The sequence below is a fragment of the Oncorhynchus masou genome, chromosome 33 (genome assembly GCF_036934945.1).
Source record: "Oncorhynchus masou masou isolate Uvic2021 chromosome 33, UVic_Omas_1.1, whole genome shotgun sequence".
Lineage (NCBI taxonomy): Eukaryota > Metazoa > Chordata > Actinopteri > Salmoniformes > Salmonidae > Oncorhynchus > Oncorhynchus masou.
The window spans coordinates 13,503,288-13,525,757 of record NC_088244.1 but is presented as its reverse complement, the minus strand read 5'-3'; the positions used below and the strand labels follow the sequence as shown (position 1 = coordinate 13,525,757).

The 22,470-nt window shown below is 45.4% G+C and overlaps 1 protein-coding gene across 2 annotated transcripts; it reads left to right on the top strand.

The window, feature by feature from the left end:
- The first annotated feature begins 200 nt into the window (after positions 1 to 200).
- On the top strand, positions 201 to 22,213 carry slc26a6l2 (solute carrier family 26 member 6, like 2). Of its 2 annotated transcripts, none has more exons than XM_064956470.1 (19): positions 201 to 704; positions 7,681 to 7,820; positions 8,287 to 8,397; positions 9,649 to 9,989; positions 10,147 to 10,299; positions 11,837 to 11,919; positions 15,562 to 15,709; positions 16,448 to 16,561; positions 17,776 to 17,853; positions 17,940 to 18,035; positions 18,458 to 18,564; positions 18,676 to 18,745; positions 18,867 to 18,959; positions 19,737 to 19,835; positions 20,185 to 20,316; positions 20,423 to 20,623; positions 21,397 to 21,451; positions 21,543 to 21,688; positions 21,820 to 22,213. In XM_064956470.1, exons 1-19 carry the CDS (start codon positions 565 to 567, stop codon positions 21,844 to 21,846), a joined length of 2,334 nt encoding a protein of 777 aa, XP_064812542.1. In that variant the 5' UTR covers positions 201 to 564; the 3' UTR covers positions 21,847 to 22,213. The 2 variants fall into 2 exon arrangements, with proteins under 2 accessions (XP_064812542.1, XP_064812541.1); XM_064956469.1 differs by having other exon boundaries at positions 19,737 to 19,847.
- Positions 22,214 to 22,470: the final 257 nt, after the last annotated feature.

The window sequence follows — 22,470 nt, the reverse complement described above, 5'->3', positions numbered from 1 at the left end:
ACCTAATTCTAACCCTAAACCTGACCCTAAGCCTAAAATAGCCTTTATCTACAAAATGTCACCACTTGTTAGAATTGTCCTTCTTTTACTCTCCCTGTGAGGACTTCTGGAACCCGGCAGATATTAAAGTTAGACCACACACACTACTGGCTTGGGTGGGGGTGTGAAGTGTTCCCTCATAAGGGCAGGAGAGGACTGTCACTCCCACACTCTGCTAAACTGGATACAAACTGAGGCACAGCCAGGAGCGTGGGACTTCTTATTTCATGCTTTTGTAACTCTTATCAGGGTGTTGGACAGTTGTTGGTAATTGGCAGACAACTGTTGTTTTGGACCAAGAGGTTTTTCTATTTTATGACTAATAGATTTTAAACTTTTTGGACCAACCGTGTTTTTTTCTAAGTAATGTTTTGGAGAGACCTGCACAGTGTTTCAGACTAGGACAGGCAGGCAGACAGACAGACAGACAGACAGACAGACAGACAGAAATAAAGAAAAGACAGAGAGACTCAAAGCAATCAACACAAAGACACTCAGTGTTGGAAGACAGACAGGCAGACAACCATGGGTGTTGAAGAACAGAGAGCTGGGAAGTTTTACGTGGAGAGGGATGTTTTGGACGAGCTTTGCCTTGACCAGGTGGCCCGAAGACGGACACACTCCACCACACCTCCCCTGAAGGAGAGGGTGAAAGATTCCCTCAGGTAAGATATGGCAAAAGAGAAGGAGAGAGAGCAGGAGGGATGGGAGGGGGGGGGGGAGGGATGATAGTGCACGTGGGGAGCAGGAACATGCATCAGTTTCACTATTTGCTGACTAATTCTGCAGATGAATAACATGCATTGACAAAAGCTATTTTGGATGTGTCTGTGTTGATTTCAGTTTACAATTTACTGCCCAGGTTATTTGAGGACAGTTGAGTAAGGCACGTAGATGAGCATGTGTGTGTGTGTTGTGTGTTTGAATGTGTGATGTGCTCCTTTATATGGTTGCAATGGATGATCTTTCATTATGCAATCCCACTGACGCAGGGAGAGGTAAGATAGAAGCAGAATGAACGAGAGGGACAGTCTGTAGCAGACAGAGAGGGACAGTCTGCAGCGGACAGAGAGGGACAGTCTGCAGCGGACAGAGAGGGAGAATATTAGAGAGAAAACAGATAGAGGGAAGAGAGAGAAGAGAGAAGGATAATGAGAGGCACAGAGAGAGAAAGAAGAGAACAGATAAAGGTGCAGAAAGATAAGACAGGACGGCTGTCCATATGAAAAATACTACAGTATACTATGGTGTAAATACTGTAGTATTACTATATTTATATACTATAGTTTTCACTGTAGTGCTTTTGCGGAAGTATACAATAGTATTTACTGTAGTGTTTTTTGCTGTAATGTGCTGTAGTATTTTCGCAGACTGTAGTATACTATAGTATTCACTGTAGTGTTTTTGAGGATAAACTAGTATACTATAGTATTCACTGTACTGTTTTTGCAGACTTTACTGTAGTATTCACTGTAGTGTTTTTACAGATGTTAATGTAGTGTTCACTATATGGTTTTGTGGACTTGACTGTAGTACAGTGTATTACAGTAGTGTTATTGCAGGTATTACTGTAGTATTTACTAGTGTTTTTTGTTCTATTATCTTTGACATATAAGACTACAACATTTTATAGTAAGCACTACATGGTTAAGGGATACTACAGTGTGTAGTACAGTATTCTACAGTATATTACAAAATTATATAGTAAGCACTACATGATCAAGGGATACTACAGTGTGTAGTATACAGTAGTAATCCACAGTATACTACACAATTATATAGTTCGCACTACACGATCTAGGGATACGACAGTGTGCAGTATAGAATTCTACAGTATACAGGTTTACTACAAAATACTATATAATTCTATAGTAACAGAATACTATATCATTATATATTAAGTACTATAGTATTCTATAGTAAACTGTAGTCTTTTTGATCTGGGTTATGAAAGGCAGACAGTTTGGTCCAGGCCGTGTGACTTATTCAGACAGACAGTTTGGTCCAGACCGTGTGACTTACAGTGGCTTGCGAAAGTATTCAGCCCCCTTGGCATTTATCCTATTTTGTTGCCTTAAAACCTGGAATTAAATAGATTTTTGGGGGGTTGTATCGTTTTATTTTAAACAACATGCCTTCCACTTTGAAGATGCAAAATATTTGTTATTGTGAAACCATCAAGAAATAAGACAGAAAGCAGAAAAGTAGAGCGTGCATAACTATTCACCCCCCCCCCCCTTTGCAGCAATGACAGCTGCAAGACTCTTGGGGTATGTCTCTGTAAGCTTGGCACATTTCTGAAACTATCCGCCGCCATTGTCGCAACCCCTATTACCAGCCTGTTCAACCTCTCTCTCATATCGTCTGAGATCCCCAAGGATTGAAAGCTGCCGCAGTCATCCCCCTCTTCAAAGGGGGAGACACACTGGACCCAAACTGTTACAGACCTATATCCATCCTGCCCTGCCTATCTAAGGTCTTCGAAAGCCAAGTCAATAAACAGGTCACTGACCATCTCGAATCCAACCGTACCTTCTCCGCTGTGCAATCTGGTTTCCGAGCCGGTCACGGGTGCACTTCAGCCACACTCAAGGTACTAAACGATATCATAACCGCCATCGATAAAAGACAGTACTGTGCAGCCGTCTTCATCGACCTTGCCAAGGCTTTCGACTCTGTCAATCACCATATTCTTATCGGCAGACTCAGTAGCCTCGGTTTTTCGGATGACTGCCTTGCCTGGTTCACCAATTACTTTGCAGACAGAGTTCAGTGTGTCAAATCGGAGGGCATGCTGTCCGGTCCTCTGGCAGTCTCTATGGGGGTGCCACAGGGTTCAATTCTCGGGCCGACTCTGTTCTCTGTAAATATCAATGATGTTGCTCTTGCTGCGGGCGATTCCCTGATCCACCTCTACGCAGACGACACCATTCTATATACTTCCGGCCCGTCCTTGGACACTGTGCTATCTAACCTCCAAACGAGCTTCAATGCCATACAACACTCCTTCCGTGGCCTCCAACTGCTCTTAAACGCTAGTAAAACCAAATGCATGCTTTTCAACCGATCGTTGCCTGCACCCGCATGCCCGACGAGCATCACCACCCTGGATGGTTCCGACCTTGAATATGTGGACACCTATAAGTACCTAGGTGTCTGGCTAGACTGTAAACTCTCCTTCCAGACTCATATCCAACATCTCCAATCGAAAATCAAATCAAGAGTCGGCTTTCTATTCCGCAACAAAGCCTCCTTCACTCACGCCGCCAAACTTACCCTAGTAAAACTGACTATCCTACCGATCCTCGACTTCGGCGACGTCATCTACAAAATTGCCTCCAACACTCTACTCAGCAAACTGGATGCAGTTTATCACAGTGCCATTTGTTTTGTCACTAAAGCACCTTATACCACCCACCACTGCGACTTGTATGCTCTAGTCGGCTGGCCCTCGCTACATATTCGTCGCCAGACCCACTGGCTCCAGGTCATCTACAAATCCATGCTAGGTAAAGCTCCGCCTTATCTCAGTTCACTGGTCACGATGGCAACACCCATCCGTAGCACGCGCTCCAGCAGGTGTATCTCACTGATCATCCCTAAAGCCAACACCTCATTTGGCCGCCTTTCGTTCCAGTACTCTGCTGCCTGTGACTGGAACGAATTGCAAAAATCCCTGAAGTTGGAGACTTTTATCTCCCTCACCAACTTCAAACATGTGCTATCTGAGCAGCTAACCGATCGCTGCAGCTGTACATAGTCTATTGGTAAATAACCCACCCATTTTCACCGACCTCATCCCCACACTGTTTTTATTTATTTACTTTTCTGCTCTTTTGCACACCAGTATCTCTACCTGTACATGACCATCTGATCATTTATCACTCAAGTGCTAATCTGCAAAATTGTAATTATTCGCCTACCTCCTCATGCCTTTTGCACACAATGTATATAGACTAGCCTTTTTTGTACTGTGTTATTGACTTGTTAATGGTTTACTCCATGTGTAACTCTGTGTTGTCTGTTCACACTGCTAAGCTTTATCTTGGCCAGGTCGCAGTTGCAAATGAGAACTTGTTCTCAACTAGCCTACCTGGTTAAATAAAGGTGAAATAAAAAAATAAAAAATCAAGCCACTGGGGTTTCTGCCCATTCTTCAAGGCAAACTGCTCCAGCTCCTTCAAGTTGGATGGGTTCCGCTGGTGTACAGCAATCTTTAAGTCATACCACAGATTCTCATACCACATACCACAGATTGAGGTCTGGGCTTTGACAAGGCCATTCCAAGACATTTAAATGTTTCCCCTTGCTTTTGCAGTATGCTTAAGGTCATTGTCTTGCTGGAAGGAGAACCTCTGTCCCAGTCTCAAATCTCTGAAAGACTGAAAGAGGTTTCCCTCAAGAAATTCCCTGTATTTAGCGCCAACCATCATTGCCAGCAGCATACTACCCTGCACACCACTGCTGGCTTGCTTCTGAAGCTAAGCAGGGATGGTCCTGGTCAGTTCCTGGATGGGAGGGCCAGTAGGAGGCACTCTTTCCTCTGGTCTAAAGAAATATCCCAATGCCCCAGGACAGTGATTGGGGACACTGCCCTGTGTAGCGTGCTGTCTTTCGGATGGGACGTTAAGCAGGTGTCCTGACTCTCTGAGGTCATTAAAGATCCCATGGCACTTATCGTAGGGGTGTTAACCCTGGTGTCCTGGCTAAATTCCCAATCTGGCCTTCAAACCATCACGGTCACCTAATAATCCCCAGTTTACAATTGGCTCATTAATCCCCCCTCCTCTCCACTGTAACTATTCTTCAGGTCATTGCTGCAATTGAGAACGTGTTCTCAGTCAACTTCCCTGGTAAAAAATAATGGATAAATTAAGAATTCCTTCCATTCTGACCAGTTTCCCAGTCCCTGCTGAAGAAACACAGCCTGATGCTGCCACCACTATGCTTCACTGTGGGGGTGATGAGAGGTATTGGGTTTGCGCCAGACATAGCATTTTCCTTGATGGCCAAAAAACACAATTTTAGTCTCATCTGACCAGAGTACCTTCTTCCATATGTTTGGGGAATCCCCACATGCCTTTTGGTGAACACCAAATGTGTTTGCTTATTTTTTTCTTAAAATTTCTTTGGGATAGGGGGCGGTATTTTGACACCCGGATGAAAAGCATGCCCACAGTGAACCACCTGCTACTCAGACCCAGAAGCTAGGATATGCATATAATTTGTAGATTTGGATCGAAAACAATCTAAAGTTTCTAAAACTGTTAAAATTATGTCTGAGTATAACATAACTTGCAAAACCCAGAGGACAAACCATCCAGGAAAATCTTTTTGAGTTCACTGTGTTTTCAATTGGTTTTCTATGGTAAACTAGATTTATGAGGCACCTGGTTGCAGTTTCTATGGCTTCCACTAGATGTCAACAGTCTTTAGAAATTGGTTGATATTTTTCCTTTGAGAAATGAAGAAGTACGGCTATTCAGAATGAGAGTTAAGCCAAGTGGACTCTTTTGTTTGGGGCGCGCAACCTGTAGCTCACTCCACTTTGATTTTATCTGCTATTGAACACAGTATATTCCGTCTTAAATTGTATTGATTATTTACCTTTTAGGATACCTAAGGATGGATTAGGAAAGTTGTTTGAAATGTTTGGACAAAGTTTACAGGTAACTTATTAGATCATTTGTAGTCATGTTGGGCGAGTTGGAACCGGTGTTTTTCTGAATCAAACTCGCCAAATAAATGGACATTTTGGGGATATAAAAAGGAGTTTATCGAACAAAAGGACCATTTGTGATGTTTCTGGGACATATTGGAGTGCCAACAGAAGAAGATCCTCAAAGGTAAGGCATGAATTATATTGTTTTTTTTAACTTTCGTCACCACCTGCCAGGTTGAAAATGATTGTTATGCATTTGTGTGGTGTGGTGCTGTCCTCATATAATTGCATGGTTTGCATTCGCCGTAAAGCCATTTTGAAATCTGACACAGCGGCTGGATTAACAAGAAGTTAAGCTTTATTTTGACATATTGCATGTGTATTTTCAAGAATGTTAAATATTTACAATTCTGTAGTTTGAATTTGGAGCCCTGCACTTTCTCTGGATGTTGGTCAGGTGGGACACTACCGTCTCACCTAGCATAGATAGGTATTAAGCAATGGCTTTTTTTCTGTCCACTCTTCAGTAAAGCCCAGCTCTGTGGAGTGTACGGCTTAATGTCGTCCTATGGACAGATACTCCAATCTCCACTGTGGAGCTTTTCCACTCCTTCAGCATTATCTTTGGTCTCATTGTTGCCTCGCTGGTTAATGCCCTCTTTCCCTGTCTGTGAGTTTTGGTGGGTTTGTTGTGGTGCCATATTCTTTCTGTTTTTTAATAATGGATTTAATTGTGCTCCGTGGGATGTTCAAAGTTTCTGATATTTTTTCATTACCAAACCCTGATTTGTACTTCTCCACAACCTGTTTGGACAGCTCCTTGGTCTTCATAGTGCCGCTTGCTTGGTGGTGCTACTTGCTTGGTGGTGTTGCAGACTCTGGGGCCTTTCAGAACATGTGTATATATACTGAGATCATGTGACAGATCATGTGACACGTAGATTGCAGGTGGACTTTATTTAAGTAATAATGTGACTTCTGAAGATAATTGGTTGCACCAGATCTTATTTAGGGGCTTCATAGCAGAGGGGGTGAGTACATACGCACACACCACTTTTCCCTTTTTTATTTTTATTTATTTTTTGAAACAAGTTATTTTTTTCCACTTCACCAATTTGGAGTATTTTGTGTATGTCCATTAGATGAAATCCAAATAAAAATCCATTTCAATTACAGGTTGTAATGAAACAAAATGCCAAGGGGGTGAATACTTTTGCAAGGCACTGTATCCAGACTGGTCCAGGCCATGTGACCTATTGAGGCTTGAAGAGAAAAGTTAATGTTCCTCTGGACCTGAGCCCTGATGGCCTCTTGAAACTGAAACATAGGTTAATATTTGGTGACAGTGCAGTGTCATACTCTGTGATAGGTTAATATTTGGTGACAGTGCAGTGTCATACTCTGTGATAGGTTAATATTTGGTGACAGTGCGGAACACTATCACAGAGTATGACACTACACTGCCACCAAATATTAACCTATCAGAGAGTATCACACTGCATTTCCACCAAATATTAACCTATCACAGAGTATGACACTGCACTGCCACCAAATATTAATATATCAAGTCAGAAAAAATTAACTCATTAAAAACACAAGACAAAGCCAAGAACACTTCAGCTACATAATCCAGATGAACACACAGATTACACCTCTTGTTTTCACTGGGCGGATAAACAGAACCGTACAGATAGTTGTCATGGTTTCTCTGTAAACCCCGGTCCTGGAGGGACACAGTGTGTGCAGGTTTTTGTTCCAGCCTAGCTTTAAGTCTCCTGGTTAGTTAAATCATATGTGTTGGAGCTGGGCTAGAACAAGACCCTGCACACACTGTGGCGCTTCAGGAGAAGAGTTGCATACCCATGCCCTTTCCACCAACTGTTAAACTCAGCAGACACATTTCAGTTGTCACAAATGGATAACAAAACTGTATTCCTCTTTTCTCCAACTCTCCATGATGCACTCCGCCCTGGTGTCAGGTGCTCCATGCCCAAGCTGAAGCGCTGTGTGCTGAGCACTTTGCCTGTCCTGTCATGGTTGCCACGTTACTCAGTGAGAGACAACGGCCTGGGAGACCTCATCTCTGGCATCAGCGTTGGCATCATGCACCTGCCTCAGGGTCTGTGCTACATCTACTGTCTAACCAAACACACACACACACAGGGCCCAATCACAGGGTCCGATCACAGGGCCCGATCACAGGGCCCGATCACAGGGCCCGATCACAGGGCCTGATCACATGGTCCAGTCACGTGGTCCAGTCACAAGGCCTGGTCACATGGTCCAGTCACAGGGCCAGATCACAGGGTCCAAAAACAAGGCCGGTTCACATGACCCGATCATACCTTGAAATCAGCAATATGTGTAACTCACATGGAAATCTCCCAAATCTCCTGCTAATGGAAAAGGACACATCAATATAGTTGATTGATTGATTCCAATGTTTGAGGTATGGAAAAGCCTGATTTACATAAATTGATGTCAAGTTATTGTTTAATCTCTTTGGGCCTATGACCTATTTGAGAATATATGATAACTATCTATTTTGTGAAGACTATGAAGACCTTCCTGTAACATTTGCCTAGGTATGGCCTATGCTCTCCTGGCTTCTGTGCCTCCAGTGTTTGGTCTCTACACCTCCTTCTACCCTGTACTGGTCTACTGCATCTTTGGCACCTCCAGACACATCTCCATAGGTAAGACAGAGTGGAGAGAGGAGGGGAAAGAGAGATAGGGAAAGAGAGAGGAGGAGACAGATAGAGGAGGGGAAAGAGAGATAGGGAAAGAGAGAGGAGGAGACAGATAGAGGAGGGGAAAGAGAGATAGGGAAAGAGAGAGGAGGAGAAAGAGAGAGGAGGAGACAGAGAGAGAAAGAGAGAGAGGGAAAGAGAGAGGAGGAGAAAGAGAGAGGATGGGACAGAGAGAGGAGAAAGCGAGGAGAAAGTGAGAGTAGAAAGCGAGAGAGGGAAAAAGAGAGGAGGAGAGAGGAGGAGAAAGAGAGAGAGGGAAAGAGAGAGGAGGAGAAAGGAGGAGACAGAGAGAGGAGGAGAAAGAGAAAGAGGGAAAGAGAGAGGGGGAGAAAGAGAGAGGGGGAGAAAGAGTGAGAGGTACAGAGAGAGGAGGAGACCGGGAGAGGAGGGGAAAGAGGGAGGAGACAGAGAGGAGGAGAAAGAGAGAGAGGGATAGAGAGAGGAGGAGACAGAGAGAGGAGGGGAAAGAGAGAGGATGAGAAAACTGAGGAGAAAGAGAGAGAGGGAAAGAGAGAGGAGGAGACAGAGAGATGGGGAAAGAGAGAGAGGCAAAGAGAGAGAGGGAAAGAGAGAGGAGGAGACAGAGGATGAGAGACGAGAAAGAGAGGATGAGAAAGAGGGAGGAGGAATCAGAGAGAGAAGGAAAGAGAGAGGAGGAGAAAGAGAGAGAGGGACAGAGAGAGGAGGAGACAGGGAGAGGAGGGGAAAGAGAGAGAGGGATAGAGAGAGGAGGAGACAAAGAGATAGGGAAAGAGAGAGAGAGAAAGAGAGAGAGGAGGAGACAGGGGAGGAGGAGACCGAGAGAGAGAGGGAAAGAGAGAGGAGGAGAAAGAGAGAGGAGGGGACAGAGAGAGGAGAAAGAGAGGAGAAAGTGAGAGTAGAAAGCGAGAGAGGGTTAAAGAGAGGAGGAGAGAGGAGGAGAAAGAGAGAGAGGGAAAGAGAGAGGTGGAGACAGGGAGAGATTGAAAGAAAGAGGAGGAGAGAGGAGGAGACAGAGGAGGAGAAAGAGAAAGAGGGAAAGAGAGAGGAGGAGAAAGAGAAAGAGGGAAAGAGAGAGGAGGAGACAGAGAGAGGAGGAGACAGAGAGAGGAGAAAGGAGGAGAAAGAGAGAGAGGGAGAAAGACTTTAGAGAGTGAATGTTTTAATATCATCGGTCAGAGGAATAATGAGTTTCACTAAGGGGGTGGTTTTCCTCAGGAACGTTTGCTGTGATCAGCATCATGATCGGCAGTGTGACAGAGAGGCTGGCCCCAGACAGTGGCTTCACATTCCTGAATGGAACCAATGGGACAGCAGTTCTGGATGTGACAGCCCGCGACGCCTACAGAGTTCAGATAGCAGCCAGCACCACTGTACTGAGTGGGCTCTTTCAGGTCCTGTTGGGCATGGTGCGGTTTGGTTTCGTGGTGACGTACCTTTCGGAGCCCCTGGTACGTGGCTACACAACAGGAGCAGCTACACACGTGGTCATCTCACAACTCAAATACATCTTTGGTATCCACCCTGCACGCTTCTCCGGACCACTGTCTCAGGTCTATGTGAGTACACACAACACATCCACACTCAAGCACACAGACACACCCACACACCGACACAGACAGATGTGACAAAGTTGTACAAGTTTTCCACCTAGTGGATGCAGGCAATAACAGTCTGACTGTCCATCTCTCTCTCTCTCTCTCTCTCTCTCTCTAGATCCTAATAGACATATGTAGACATCTGCCAGAGACTAACATTGGAGCCCTGGTGGTGAGTCTAGTGGCCTTGGTGGTCCTCATAGTGGTCAAAGAACTCAACTCCTGTTATGAGAAGAAACTACCCCTGCCTATTCCCATAGAACTCATAGTGGTAAGTCCTCCATACCTAACTGCTCTCTGTGTCATTAGTCACACAATCATTGATTGATTGACTGATTCATTGATTGATTGATTGAGTTTATTAGATCATTACAAGTAGAAGGCTGCGTCAGAGACAACATTACATACAAGTCTTTTCCTTCCTCCTGTCAAGTCTTTTCTATCCTCCTGTCAAGTCTTTTCCTTCCTCCTGTCAAGTCTTTTCCTTCCTCCTGTCAAGTCTTTTCCTTCCTCCTGTCAAGTCTTTTCCTTCCTCCTGTCAAGTCTTTTCCTTCCTCCTGTCAAGTCTTTTCCTTCCTCCTGTCAAGTCTTTTCCTTCCTCCTGTCAAGTCTTTTCCTTCCTCCTGTCAAGTCTTTTCCTTCCTCCTGTCAAGTCTCTTCTATCCTCCTGTCAAGTCTTTTCCTTCCTCCTGTCAAGTCTCTTCTATCCTCCTGTCAAGTCTTTTCCTTCCTCCTGTCAAGTCTCTTCTATCCTCCTGTCAAGTCTTTTCTATCCTCCTGTCAAGTCTTTTCTATCCTCCTGTCAAGTCTCTTCTATCCTCCTGTCAAGTCTTTTCCTTCCTCCTGTCAAGTCTTTTCCTTCCTCCTGTCAAGTCTCTTCTATCCTCCTGTCAAGTCTCTTCTATCCTCCTGTCAAGTCTTTTCCTTCCTCCTGTCAAGTCTTTTCTATCCTCCTGTCAAGTCTTTTCCTTCCTCCTGTCAAGTCTTTTCCTTCCTCCTGTCAAGTCTTTTCCTTCCTCCTGTCAAGTCTTTTCCTTCCTCCTGTCAAGTCTTTTCCTTCCTCCTGTCAAGTCTTTTCCTTCCTCCTGTCAAGTCTTTTCCTTCCTCCTGTCAAGTCTTTTCCTTCCTCCTGTCAAGTCTTTTCCTTCCTCCTGTCAAGTCTTTTCCTTCCTCCTGTCAAGTCTTTTCCTCCTCTTTCTCTATCTCTCGTTTGGTCCCTTGAACACGTGTGTTATAATGAAAGCCACTAGAGGGCATCCTGTCATCATGGCTGATATGTATAAGGAGCGTAACAGAACACAGTGTCTTCTCATCCTGTTAAACATTTTGAGAGGAAGTCTGTCTTATTCTCAGTTTAATGATCCAGATTGTTGTTGTGATATCATCAATTAGAATCAGTTGGAAGCCCTTGGTACATCTCAAAGGGTTAATATTCTACCCAGTCAGTGTGTTTTCCTCCAGTTCATGGTAGTGCTTGGTTTCTCATTGATCCAATAAAATGTTCTCAAGTGATGAGCTCTGTTCAATGATTGGCCTGTGTTTCCTGTACTTGAATTCCAAACCCACACAGGGTCTGCGATAATGATTTACTCACAATTACCCACATGCATGCATACAAGTTCCTACACGTGCAAACAACAGCAGATGCTTTGTTGTTGTGAGCATGGCAACCTATATATATGTGTGTGTGTGTGTGTGTGTGTGTGTGTGTGTGTGTGTGTGTGTGTGTGTGTGTGTGTGTGTGTGTGTGTGTGTGTGTGTGTGTGTGTGTGTGTGTGTGTGTGTGTGTGTGTGTGTGTGTGTTACAGATCGTAGCAGCAACACTCATCTCCTACTACGGCAACCTGAACAGCCAATACGACGTGGCCGTGGTTGGAGAGATCCCCAGAGGGTGAGTGTTTATGTGTGTGTGTGTGTGTGTGTGTGTGTGTGTGTGTGTGTGTGTGTGTGTGTGTGCGTGCGTGCGTGTGTGTGTGTGTGTGTCAGTAGTGCTCTCCTGGTCAAGGTTACACTCAGAACAACATAAGGAGGGGCAGGGACAGAAAGTATCAGAGGGTGATATCAAATGGATTCAATTTAGATTTCTTTGTATGTGGCCTACACACAATACCCCGTAATGTCAAAGTGGAATCATGTTTTTCAAATAGTTTTCAAATTAGTAAAATTTCAAAAAGCTGAAATGTCTTGAGCCAATAAGTGTTCAACCCCTTAGTTATGGCAAGCCTAAATAAGTTCAGGAGTAAAAATGTGCTTAACAAGTCACATATTAAGTTACATCATGTTATGGGTATTTCAGCATAAAAAATAAATGGAATGGAAATATGCACAGGCAAAATCCAAGAGGAAAACCTGGTTCAGTCTGCTTTCCACCAGACACTGGGAGATGAATTCACCTTTCAGCAGGACAATAACCTAAAACACAAGGCCAAATCTACACTGGAGTTGCATAACAAGAAGACAGTGAATGTGGCCGAGTTTCAGTTTTGACTTAAATCTACTTTAAAATCTATGGCAAGACCTGAAAATTGTTGTCGAGCAATGATCAACAACCAATTTGACAGAGCTTGAAGAATTTTTAAAGAATAATGGGCAAATGTTACACACAGCTGTAATCAATACCAAAGGTGCTTCTACACAGTATTGACTCAGGCATGTGAATACTTAAGTACACTTAACAAAAATGTAAACGCAACAACATGTAAAGTGTTGGTGCCATGAGCTGAAATATCCCCATGCTGAGGAGTATTTCTGTCTGTAATAAAGCCCTTTTGTGGGGAAAAACTCTGATTGTCTTGGCCTGGATCCCCAGTGGTTGGGCCTGGCTCCCAATTGGCTGGGCCTGGCTCCCCAGTGGCTGGGCCTGGCTCCCCTGTGGCTGGGCCTGGCTCCCCAGTGGCTGGGCCTGGATCCCCAGTGGCTGGGCCTGGCTCCCCTGTGGCTGGGCCTGGATCCCCAGTGGCTGGGCCTGGCTCCCCAGTGGTTGGGTCTGGCTCCGCAGTGGCTGGGCCTGGCTCCACAGTGGCTGGGCCTGGCTCCCCAGTGGTTGGGCCTGGATCCCCAGTGGTTGGGCCTGGCTCCCCAGTGGTTGGGCCTGGATCCCCAGTGGCTGGGCCTGGATCCCCAGTGGCTGGGCCTGGCTCCCCAGTGGTTGGGTCTGGCTCCGCAGTGGCTGGGCCTGGCTCCACAGTGGCTGGGCCTGGCTCCCCAGTGGCTGGGCCTGGCTCCCCAGTGGCTGGGCCTGGCTCCCCAGTGGCTGGGCCTGGCTCCACAGTGGCTGGGCCTGGCTCCCCAGTGGTTGGGCCTGGCTCCCCAGTGGTTGAGCCTGACTGCCCTCCAAGGCTTACCCTGAGCAGCACCACTGCCCAGTCATGTGAAATCCAAAGATTAGGGCCTTGGATAATATTTTAAATAGACTTATTTCCTGATATGAACTGTAACTCAGTCAAATCTTTGAAATGATTGCATGTTGTGTTGATATTTTTGTTCAGCATAAATTTGATATTTCTGTATTTTACTATTATTTTTTGGGCAAAAATCTCTAAAAACATTTTTTCACTTTGTCATTATGGGGTATTGTGTGTAGATAGGCGATAATTTTTTAAAAATATTTATATATATATTAAATAAATGATGAGTTCAGGCTGTAACACAACAAAATGTGGAATAAGTCCAGGGGTATGAATACTTTCTGAAGGTTCTTTAGCTCATTGAGAAGGAGTCATCCTAGAGCAGGGATGGACAACTTTGATAGGGTGGGGGCTGAACTCATCATGTGGGACCGCAAAGGCTCATGGGGCTGTGTACCCACCCACATCCATACCCACACATGTAATCAGAGCCAGCCCTAGCCTTTTGGGGACATTTAGGATAATGCGTACTAGCTGATTTGGTCTTCAGATTGCTGGACTGCCAAAGACCAAAGCCAAGCAGCTGATAATTCTATTGATCCAGGTCAGCTGTTGTAGGCATCTTATCGGTATTGAACTTGATCAAGTTGTCAATGGTTTACTTTAAATTGATCATTTCATTCTTTCAAATGTAAAAACCTTTTCTTTATAACGATGCTTTACCTCCAGTAGCCTACAAGTACATCATCACTTGGTTTACCATCTATCAATTAGGTTCATTTGAGTCATTATCACAATACCTGTGCATTGTTATGGAATGAAATCATCTCTACATAATCTTTGGATGCTGACTAATGAAGGTAGTTTTCTACCATCCTGCCTCAACAGACAGCAGCCTCGTCGCTGTTTACACAGCCAGTGTTTGAAAGACCAGGCCCCTGCACTGTATGACCTCTAATATGTGTTCCGGGGCATCCTAATGATTAACTGTAGAATATTATTCATTGTATATGGGTCATTGAGTGTGTGTACATTTGTCACGACACCTGTTACCACTGTTGAAGGACCTAGAGGACCATCAGCGGCAGGAATCAAGGGGATTTGTTGGGGATATTGGAGGAAGGGGTCTGGACAGGGGCAGTAATGGAGGAAGGGGTCTGGACAGGGGCAGTAATGGAGGAAGGGGTCTGGACAGGGGCAGTAATGGAGGAAGGGGTCTGGACAGGGGCAGTAATGGATGAAGGGGTCTGGACAGGGGCAGTAATGGAGGAAGGGGTCTGAGCAGGGGCAGTAATGGAGGAAGGGGTCTGGACAGGGGCAGTAATGGAGGAAGGGGTCTGGACAGGGGCAGTAATGGATGAAGGGGTCTGGACAGGGGCAGTAATGGAGGAAGGGGTCTGGACAGGGGCAGTAATGGAGGAAGGGGTCTGGACAGGGGCAGTAATGGATGAAGGGGTCTGGACAGGGGCAGTAATGGAGGAAGGGGTCTGGACAGGGGCAGTAATGGAGGAAGGGGTCTGGACAGGGGCAGTAATGGAGCAGGGGCAGTAATGGAGGAAGGGGTCTGGACAGGGGCAGTAATGGAGGAAGGGGTCTGGACAGGGGCAGTAATGGAGGAAGGGGTCTGGACAGGGGCAGTAATGGAGGAAGGGGTCTGGACAGGGGCAGTAATGGAGGAAGGGGTCTGGACAGGGGAAGTAATGGAGGAAGGGGTCTGGACAGGGGCAGTAATGGAGGAAGGGGTCTGGACAGGGGCAGTAATGGAGGAAGGGGTCTGGACAGGGGCAGTAATGGAGGAAGGGGTCTGGACAGGGGCACTTCCCCTCAACTCTCTCCTCCCTCTCCCCTTTGTCCCACCTCTCCTCCCTCTCTTCCTCTCCTCTCTCCTCTTTCCCCCTCTTCTCTCTCCTCCCTCTACTCTCTCTCCCCTGTTCTCCCTCTCCCCTGTCCTCTCTCCTCCTTCTCCTCTATCCTCTTTCCCCCTCTCCTCCCTCCTTCCTCTCCCTCCTCTCTCCCTCTCCTCTCTCTCCTCCCTCTCCCCCTCTTCTCTCTCTTCCATCTCCCCCTCTCACCTCTCCTCTCCCCCTCCTCTCTCCTCCCTCTCCCCCTCTCCATCTGTCCTCCTTCTCCCTCTGTCCCTCCTCCTCTCTATTTGACCTTTCCCTCCTCTTCCTCTTCATCCCTAGGCTGAAGTCTCCCAGTCTACCTGACGTCAGTCTGTGGGGTACAGTGGTTGGTGATGCGTTTGCTGTGGCCATAGTGGGTTATGCCATAAACATCTCCTTGGGCAAAACCTTCGGCCTGAAACATGGCTACAAGGTGGACAGCAACCAGGTGGGACACACACACGCACACAGTTATGCAGGTAGGCAGGGGTATGCTTGAGGTTGTTCTGCTCTGAAGGAGAGAGACAACTCTCTGGTCCTGAATGTTTAATAGCCGACACGCTCTGCTCAGTCAAGCACAGATGTAGGATCTTAGTTTAAGCCAGTTTGCTACAGTAGGAAAATAATCCTGCAGCAACAGGAAATGTGAATTATTATGCAGATTATAATGATTATAATTAAAACTTTAGAAGCTTTTTAAACCTTGAATACACTACAAGTTTGCATTTCCTGTTTGTTAGGAACATTTTTATCAACAAAAGAGCGATCAAATTAAGATCCCACATCTGTATGGATGAGAACTACACCAGTTGCAGTTAACAATACAACAGGGGGCTGTGGAGCAGCTGGGACTCAGTATAGTCTGAACATGCGCTAGGACTTATTTACATGTGGTGGTCAAATGATGGTCATTAGTGCATTCTCTGGCCTCTGCATACCTCTCTCTCTCTCTCTCTCTCTCTCTCTCTCTCTCTCTCTCTCTCTCTCTCTCTCTCTCTCTCAGAGACTCTCTCTCTCTCTCTCTCTCTCTCTCTCTCTCTCTCTCTCTCTCTCTCTCTCTCTCTCTCTCTCTCTCTCTCTCTCTCTCTCTCTCTCTCTCTCTCTCTCTCTCTCTCTCTCTCTCTCTCTCTCTCTCTCTCTCTCTCTCTCTCTCTCTCTCTCTCTCTCTCTCTCTCTCTCTCTCTAGGAGTTGGTGGCTCTGGGTCTCAGTAACACAGTGGGAGGATTCTTCCAATGCTACTCTGTCACCTCTTCTATGTCCCGTAGCCTCATCCAGGAGAGTACTGGGGGCAGGACACAGGTAACACACACACGTACGGTGCATTCGGAAAGTATTCAGACCAATTGACTTTTTCTACATTTTGTTACGTTACAGCCTTATTCTTCAATTGATGAAATTAAATGTTTTCCTCGTCAATTTGCAAATGCATAAATAAATGTAAAAAACTGAAATACTTTATTTACTCGAAATTGAGCTCAGGTGCATCCTGTTTCCATTGATCATCCTTGAGATGTTTCTACAACTTGGAGTTCACCTGTGGTAAATTCAAATGATTGGACATGATTTGGAAAGGCACACACTTGTCTATATAAGGTCACACAGTTGACAGTGCATGTTAGAGACAAAAACAGATGGAAGCCACTCCTCAGGAAAAGCTACATGAGAGCCTCCTTGGAGTTTGCCAAAAGGCAACTAAAGGACTCTGACTATGAGAAATAAGATTCTCTGCTCTGATTAAACCAAGATTGAACTCTTTAGCCTGAATACCAAGCGTCACGTCTGGAGGAAACCTGGCACCATCCCTACGGTGAAGCATGGTGGTGGCAGCATCATGCTGTGGGGATGTTCTTCGAGAGAAAGATGAACAGAGCAAAGCACAGAGAGATCCTTGATGGAAACCTGATCCAGAGCGCTCGGGACCTCAGACTGGAGGTTCACCCACCAACAGGACAACGACCCGATGCACACATCCAAGACAACGCAGGAGTGGCTTCGGAACAAGTCAATGTCCTTGAGTGGCCCAGCTTGAGTCCGGACTTGAACCCGATCAAACATCACTGGAGAGACCTGAAAATAGCTGTGCAGCGATGCTCCCCAACCAACCTGACAGAGTTTGAGATGATCTGTAGAGAAGAATGAGAGAAAATACAGGTGTGCCAAGCTTGTAGCGTCAAACCCAAGAAGAATCAAGGCTGGAATCACTGCCAAAGGTGCTTCAACAACGTATTGAGTAAAGGGTCTGAATACTTACGTAAATGTGATATTTTGTTTTGTTTTTTATAAATTTGCAAAAATCTAAAGAAAATAACGTTTTTGCTTTGTCATTATGGGGTTTGTGTGTGGATTGATGGGGGGGGGGGGGAAATTGAATCAATTTTAGAATAAGGCTGTAACGAAACATGGAAAAGGTCAAGGGGTCTGAATACTTTCCGAATGCACTGTAAGTCCACCTGCTAATATTTCTGCAGGCCAGACATACACACTGACTGATGTGTGTTTGTGTATTGTGTCAGGTTGCCGGGGTGGTTTCTTCAGTGATTGTGCTGATCACCGTTCTGCAACTGGGGACACTGTTTGGGGAGCTACCCAAGGTATTTATCTCTCAACCCCCCCCCCCCCCAAACACACAACACCACTGATCTGATCTGGTGTGTGTGTGTGTGTGTGTGTGTCCTAGGCTGTCCTGTCCTGCATAGTGTTTGTAAACCTGAAAGGCATGTTTAAGCAGTACCTAGACATTCCTGCACTCTGGAAGAGCAACACAGTGGACCTGGTGAGAGCAACACATAAACTTCATATCTATGACCTGTATCCTAACTGGACGTATATGACTGAACATAGAACCCCTGGGGCCTCATTTATAACCTTTTACCGTAAATGTAACACTAAATATCTGTGTGGGGGGTACAACTCAATATTATATGGTTTCTAATGTTTTGTACACTCGGTGTATATCCCCCATTGGCACAAGGCCACAAGGGTACTTTTGCCTTCTTGCAATGCAATACTTCAACCAGTAGAAAGTGTGCGTACTCGTGGTCTGAAGATAGCGTGAGGATAAGCACATTCTCACGTCAAGTTCAGTTTTTATAAATGTGTTGGGGCATATTTTGTGCACAAGCACCGTTTATAAATGAGGCTCCTGATTGCTGTGTATTCCCCCTATTGATTACATGTGTCTCTGTCGCCCCCTAGCTGGTGTGGTTGGTAACGCTGGTGTGCACTATCCTGCTGAACCTGGACCTGGGCCTGGCTGCATCCATCGCCTTCTCTCTGCTCACTGTCATCTTCAGAACACAGCTGTGAGTCTGTGTTTGTTTGATGTAGAAGGGAGAGAGGTCTACTTTCTAAACTGTACTGTGTCCCACTTTCCTCTCAAAGTGCATAACATCCCCGTTCTCTTTCTCTCCCAGGCCACGGTACTCTATTCTGGGGCAGGTTCCTGGGACTGAGCTCTACCTGGACACAGACACATACGAAGAGGTGAGACGGAGGACCTCAATACATACTGGGGGGGGGGGTAGTGAACAATGGAGTTTATAGCAGCTTTTAGATGACTGTCTATTGGACACCCCCCCCGTTTGTTTGTTGGTTTGTCCCACAGGCAAAAGAGATCCCAGGTATCACTATCTTCCGTTCCTCCACCACAGTGTACTATACCAACGCTGAGTTATACCTGGACGCACTGCAGAAGAAGGTAGTGTGTGTGTTTGTGTGTTTGTGTGTGTGTGTGTTTGTGTGTGTGTATTTGTGTGTGTGTGTGTGTTTGTGTGTGTGTATTTGTGTGTGTGTGTGTGTGTGTTTGTGTGTGTGTTTGTGTATTTGTGTATTTGTGTGTGTGTGTGTGTTTGTGTATTTGTGTGTTTGTGTGTGTGTGTTTGTGTATTTGTGTGTGTGTGTATTTGTGTGTTTGTGTATTTGTGTGTTTGTGTGTGCGTGTGTTTGTGTGTTTGTGTGTTTGTGTGTGTGTTTGTGTGTGTGTGTGTTTGTCTCAATCTGCCCTTTTTTATTTACTCTCTCTCAACCGCTCTCTTTCATTTCCTCACACAGAGCGGTATTCATTTCCTCACACAGAGCGGTATTCATTTCCTCACACAGAGCGGTATTCATTTCCTCACACAGAGCGGTATTCATTTCCTCACACAGAGCGGTATTCATTTCCTCACACAGAGCGGTATTCATTTCCTCACACAGAGCGGTATTCATTTATTCATTTCCTCACACAGAGCGGTATTCATTTCCTCACACAGAGCGGTATTCATTTCCTCACACAGAGCGTTATTCATTTCCTCACACAGAGCGGTATTCATTTCCTCACACAGAGCGGTATTCATTTCCTCACACAGAGCGGTATTCATTTATTCATTTCCTCACACAGAGCGGTATTCATTTCCTCACACAGAGCGTTATTCATTTCCTCACACAGAGCGGTATTCATTTCCTCACACAGAGCGTTATTCATTTCCTCACACAGAGCGGTATTGACGTTGGGAAGCTGCTGACGAGAAAGAAGGAAATAGATGCTAAACAAAAGAGGAAAGACAAGAAAGAAGAAAAGAAAGCTAAAAAGGAGGCAAAAAAACAGGTTCTACACACATATCACATATACATACAGTCCTACACACACACACATCACATATACATACAGTCCTATACACACACACACATCACATATACATACAGTCCTATACACACACACACACACATCACATATACATACAGTCCTATACACACACACACACACACGCACACACACACACACACACACACACACACACTCACACACACACACACACACACACAGACACAGACACATATACATACTGTACGTCACACACACACACACACTGTACACAAAAATGGTTTTATACTATTATCAAGTGACATTATTTCAATGGATGTCTCTCCCCTTCCCTTCCCAGAATGGTGTAAATGGACACCTACCCAATGGTACAGTCCATCCAGAGGACAAGGTGGATGTAGAGAAGGGCTCCCCTGACCTGAAGGGAAACAGGACAGACATCGCCCTGACTGACAGACCCACTAATGGGCAGGTCTGTAGCATAATGTACTCTAATTCTACAGGAAACACTCTAGATTCAAGCAAAACCTCAATTCACTCCAGAGCAGAGTAACATACGGTCTCTCTGTCAATCTAAGGTGAATTGGGCCTACGAGCAGCAATGGACCGGGTTGGACCTGGGCTCTGAGACTGGTAGTCATGGCGATGATGCCATAACCCAGACGTCTAGTACCGTAGGAGAAGAGAAGAGAGGGAGGAGCTCCGACACACATACCATCATCCTGGATCTCTCCACAGCCAGCTTTGTAGACACCGTCACTGTGATGATGCTGAATAACGTATGTTTGTGTGTGTGGGAGGAGTGTGTGTGTTTTTGAAGGATGGGGACAGATGAAAGGGAGATAGGAGGAAAGACAGAGAGGGAGGGTTGATCACAGATGGGATGGAGAAGACAGTGAAAGAGAAAGGGAGAGAGAGGAGAGGTTAATGATTTCAGAAATGTATTTGTAGTTTCTTTGTATCCAGTCTCCTTATGTAACATTGTTCGCTGTCATACTCCTGAGTGGCCTTGTGCTTGAATCAAACAAAGGTCTTGTGTTCTGTGAGTAGGCAGGTCTAAATTAGATTGTTTTGTATGTCGGGGAAGAGGCACTTATAGAGATGTAGAGAGTGAAAAAGAGAGTGATGGAGAGAGAGAGGGGGAGAGTGGTGGAGAGAGAGAGGGGGAGAGTGGTGGAGAGAGAGAGTGGTGGGGAGTGAGAGAGAGTGGTGGAGAGAGCGAGGGGGAGAGTGGTGGAGAGAGAGGGGGAGAGTGGTGGAGAGAGAGGGGGAGAGTGGGAGAGAGAGAGAGGGGGGGAGTGGGAGAGAGAGAGAGAGGGGGGAGAGAGAGAGGGGGGGAGAGTGGGAGAGAGAGAGAGAGAGGGGGGGAGAGTGGGAGAGAGAGAGAGAGAGGGGGAGAGAGAGAGTGGTGGAGAGAGAGAGGGATGAAGAGAAAAACCAGATGAATCCAAACTGGTGCCACACAAACAGTCTCGTAGAAAAACACGGCCTTCTTATTTGACCTTTCACTCACTCTCTTTCCATCTCTCACTATTTTCTCTCTTTATTGCAGATATTCCGAGACTATAGAGAGATTGACATTGATATCTATTTAGCTGGATGCCAAGGTGAGTGTCTGTGCTAATTCATGCTGGTCTCTCTGGTCTAGCGTGTGTGGTCTTTGTATGTGTTGTCTAACCTGGTTTGTCTTTCCTCCAGTCTGTGTGGTGGAGCAGTTATCCAGAGCAAGCTTCTTCTCTGAGTCCATCCCTAAGAGCCGTCTGTTCACTACGGTCCACGACGCCGTGCTACACAGCCTCCGGCTGCAAGGGGCCCCAGACGTTCCCATCTATGAGTGTGCACTGGTGAGTAGACCAAGCCCTCAAGGACATTTGGCTGCTGGTGGAACTGTGCTCCAAAATCAGCTGCATTCTTATGATTATATCAATTAATTGATTCTTATCTTACGTTCTGACATTATCTCCTTCTCTACTAGGACATGGCCTGCACTACCAAGATGTAACCAACATGGGTCACATTGGTCACAATCCTTAATAAATAATGGTTACTAATCTTAAATGATGCAATATTGATAGCATTATGGTGTTGGAAATGAAGTATCAATGTACCCTGATGATTCAAGTTCTCTTGAGTCCACAATCTTCAACACAGCACATATATCATAATACCATATATGCCAACCCCTGTCATTGTAATGGTGAGAGGTTAGCATGTCTTGGGGGGTATGATATTTGTGCGTCTGTAAATTTCTCACTTGTCATTATTCATGATTCATTCAGGATGATCTGTACTCATGGTAGCATCCACATGAATGTAGAAGTGTGTAGAAACATACTCTAATCTTATTTACAATAAAAGTGACTTCTAAATAACAGAATACATTATTTACCATTCATTTATATTGGGCACAAAATAATCTGAAACACAACCAAAACAAACAGCAAATGCACCCAACAAATGTGTAGACTCACAGGTTTGATGTATTCATTGCATGGTATGAATATGGGATCAAATACTTAACTTTTACTACTTAAATACACATATACAGTATGAGTCAAGAGTTTGGACACACCTACTCATTCCAGGGTTTTTCTTTATTGTTACTATGTTCTACATTGTAGAGTAA

Bases quoted from the DNA above. Each gene is read 5' to 3' on its own strand.
- slc26a6l2 (XM_064956469.1), top strand. From the start codon at position 565: ATGGGTGTTGAAGAACAGAGAGCTGGGAAGTTTTACGTGGAGAGGGAT. The intron at 705-7,680 runs GTAAGATATGGC...CCCTGGTGTCAG, and splicing joins AGGGTGAAAGATTCCCTCAG to GTGCTCCATGCCCAAGCTGA. The intron at 20,624-21,396 runs GTATGTTTGTGT...TCTTTATTGCAG, and splicing joins CTGTGATGATGCTGAATAAC to ATATTCCGAGACTATAGAGA.